The sequence below is a fragment of the Brassica oleracea genome, chromosome C3 (genome assembly GCF_000695525.1).
Source record: "Brassica oleracea var. oleracea cultivar TO1000 chromosome C3, BOL, whole genome shotgun sequence".
Classification (NCBI taxonomy): Eukaryota; Viridiplantae; Streptophyta; class Magnoliopsida; order Brassicales; family Brassicaceae; genus Brassica; species Brassica oleracea.
This window is the reverse complement of record NC_027750.1, coordinates 14,938,223-14,942,163: the sequence shown is the minus strand read 5'-3', so window position 1 is coordinate 14,942,163 and position 3,941 is coordinate 14,938,223. Positions and strand designations below refer to the sequence as shown.

At 33.8% G+C, this 3,941-nt stretch overlaps 1 protein-coding gene across 1 annotated transcript; it reads right to left on the bottom strand.

The window, feature by feature from the left end:
- Positions 1-856: 856 nt before the first annotated feature.
- Positions 857-1,288, bottom strand: LOC106334158 (VQ motif-containing protein 18-like). The gene has a single exon (XM_013772490.1). It carries the CDS (start codon positions 1,286-1,288, stop codon positions 857-859), a length of 432 nt encoding a protein of 143 aa, XP_013627944.1.
- Positions 1,289-3,941: the final 2,653 nt, after the last annotated feature.

Genomic DNA, 3,941 nt, shown 5'->3' with positions numbered 1-3,941 from the left:
TTATCCCTTTATTTTACGTGGATCCCTCCTTTAAAATAAGAGAAATTGTTGGAGATGCTGACTATTTTATTTGCATGTTTAGTTTCATGTTTTTTTTATATCAATTCCAAGAAATTTATTTTAAAGAGGAATTATTTACAAAACAAATACATATAAAACTGAATATAGCAAATATGATATTCTAGGTGTTACCTAGCTTCCGAAATTTTGTTTAAAATAAGTTCAATGTTGATTTAAAAACATTACAATTTTATTTTTTAAATAATTTAAAAGCAAGTAAAAATTATATCCGTGCTAAGCACGGGGTAATAATACTAGTTATCTATAAAATGAAACACTAGCTAGCTAGCCAATCTTTGTTTTAAGCACCATACAAACTGTTTCTCCATATAGCATACATCATAATCAATCACATACGCACACTAAAGAATTATTACACATTCAAGAGTAGCTCATCAATGAAGTTACATATCAAAACAACTAGGGTTTATTGACCAACGTCGACCCCAACTTAATTAGATACAGTAACTTCTCCGTGAAGGGCCGCACCTAAATTAAATCTCATTACAACTCTCAGCCCTGGCAAGTTCAGTTTACCAAAGTTTTAGTTTCTCATCATACCAATTGAATTCAAAATTTATATAAATATCTACATACAAATTCTATGCCTATGTTCCCAAAAATATGACCTTCTTCGTTTGCTTTCATGCCTCAAACGATTGGATCTCATGATCAAATGAATGCGTTTGCAGAATTACATAAACCCTAGAAATTAAACTCTGACCCTTTGCAGTGAAGTTGTTGCTTGTATGACTGTTGGTGAAGATGAAACCTTCTACTTGTGAAGAAGAAGATCTCATGGGAAGAAGTAATCTTCTCCTGCATCTTTAATCAAACCTTCTAGGTCAAAGTATGTGTTTGAAGTAGTCTGATCACCGGATCCCCATTCTTCTTTTACCTGATGGTCTCCTTCGTTTGCTAATAAACCGGTAAAACCCGTAAGCCTATTAACCGCCTGATGATCTCCGCAAACCGGTTCTTGCGACCTCGGAATTCTCGGTCTGGCACTCTTTTTACCGGTTTTTGCCTCTCGGGCTGCGGGTTTTCCGGTTAGACTTTGGACGAGTGGACGGAAGTTCTTGACGTCGGTCTCGATTACCTTCGGTGCGCATATATGGATGATGCGAATCCTGGGCTTGATCTTGGATATTACTTGTGAATTCTTGTTTAAGGAAACTCTAGAACTCGAAGCTTCATTAAAACTTTGATGATATTGATTAACCTCCATGGATTCTCTCACCATTTAAAAAGTGGAACGATACTGCGGCCGTAGGGTGATTATATATATATAGAGTTATAAAAATTTAAGAATATAGGATTGTTGGTAAGTCAAAAAAACATTAAATTAACAACAAACTTGAATATCAAAATCATAAAGAGGGTTTTGGACGAAACACCGACGGACCTGCCCTCCATGACACACAAGCACACAACAACGACTTGATTTAAATAAAGTTTTGAGTGTATAAATATCATATTGTTTACATGCGAACGTTTTAGTTTTGTTTTATGAGTGATTTGTGATCAACCAACCAAATGACGAGAAATCAAGACTATAGTCTTTTTAATATAGTTACCTAAGCATCGGTTGCGTGTGCCATATATTTATATCTTTTGGTCACCACTTGGAGTTGTTTTCTGGGGCAGGGAGGAGTCGGCATGTTTGATCTTTTCTGATTTCTGGGATTTAGGGTTATCTGTAGTTCCTGTATAAAAAAACTAATTAATTATCAATTTATGATGATGTTTCTATTTTAAAATAGGGCTGGTTATATTATTTTGGCTAGTGACATCGTTTGTAGAATTTTAACTTTGCCATAACTTATAACAAGATTAATTTATGGAAAGTCAGATCATACTATGAAACTTTGATAACAATTTCTATAGCATGTGGTCAAAATGTGACTCAGGAAACTGTCACTTGAATACCGACCTAGTTCTAATCCTCCTTTTTAGTTAATTTGCTTCAATTTGATGGTGCAAATGTTATAAAAGTGAAAACTGCAGTACTAGATTCATCTTATTAGGTTTCATATAATCGTATCTAGTTTGAATTCGAACATTTAGCCAGTGAAACTAACCTAACACACTTACATGTACTGATATATATACATGACCTCATACATGTCTGAGGCGTCGAGTGTCGACGCATATGTATTGTCATGGTGCTTGTAAAACGAAAAAAAAAACTGCTTTCTCGTTTGTTTTCTTTTGATTAACTGGTTACTTTTTTTTTTTTTTTTGAACACGAATTAACTGGTTACTAATTTACAAAAGTGACATACAAACCAACAAAAAAACGTTGCAAGCACACAAAATAATAGTTGACGTTTTTTTTTGCCGAAGGAGCAACAAGAGGCGCAGCCTGGATTTAACCTCCGTTGACTTTACGTAAGCTGTGTGATTTAATTTTATTTCTAAAACTTATTTAGATCTTTTGGAGAGTTGGATTGGAATAGAATTATATTTGTCGAGATGTCTTAGACAAGTAACACACGCAAGTGTATTTTATTTTTCGAGACATTTCAATATGACCACATATTAATATGTGTATAAGTGTATTATTTCTACAAAACTACATAAGAGTTTAACAATAAATATCTGGAAATCTAAAATTACATAAGAGTTACAAAAATCACACACATCGATTTGTAGAAATAATATTATCGGTTGATATTACTGGAAAATATATACAGAAAAACAATAACAATTTAATTGTGATTTTTTTATATTTTTAATATACATGAAAACTGTAAAAAAAAAAAAAATTAAACGGAGAAAGTATATTTTGTTATAAACCAAATGATGATCGACCATGAACCAGCCCGTACTGCAGGTCCAATCCGGGACATGATATAGACAACCAGAGATTATGTGTTTATCTAGTATAATATTTCATGTATATCTGTAACATAGTGTTTATCCTTATCATTATCTTGTTATAATAAACATGTCCTTATAACGGTCTAATACCTTGTATATATATGAACCTTCTGGTCGACAGTAATGATAACAGAAGTATTTCCCCAACACTTCATTTACAACACGTTATCAGCACGACGTTGCTCTCATAAACCCTAACCCTAAAAACCAGAAATAAATCCGAGCAGTAAAAACCCTAATTCCCGACAAACTTCAAACAGCTCTATCCCTCAACTCCGGTGGATCCAGACGACGAGCCAGATACCAAACTCAAGCTCTTGACGAGACGAAGCCAACGCCGCTAACCCTGCATCAATCGGAGTTCGGACGCGCCCCCACGCTCAGCTACAATACAGGAGGAAAATTTGTTCCAGAAACCAAAATCTCTCTCAACCATTTATCAGTCTCCTATTCCAACAAGCAGCAACAAAAACAATAATTTCGAGCAATCCATCAGCTAACCAGGAAGATCTCTAACTGATAGACCGATCAACCCAACAAAAGTTTTCAGGTATCATCGAAAACTCATTTAAAACCCATAAAGTATTAAATACCCCCATCCGCAGCCATGTAGCTATATTTAGCAACATGTCTCTGCAAATAAAATAAAACCAGAAACCATAAACTCTTTAAAATCTCGAACCTGAACTTGTTTTGAACCTGTTCTTAATCTGAAACTGTTTTTAAAATTGTTTAAAACTTTTCCTGATGATAGTTTCACATTAGAACTGTTTATGATTGAAAGTTAAACAATTTTTTTAAAAAAATCTGACTGCCATATGTTGAAAGAAACCGACTGTTACTTGCTTAAACTTATCATTATTGTCCTGTTTAATGTTCTTATCTGATCTGAATCAACTAGAACTGTTAAGGACTGCATGTTACATAATTTTTTTTTTTGAAAATCTGATCATGGTTTCATAAATTAATCCGAGGTTTTACCTCCTGTTCTTGTCTGA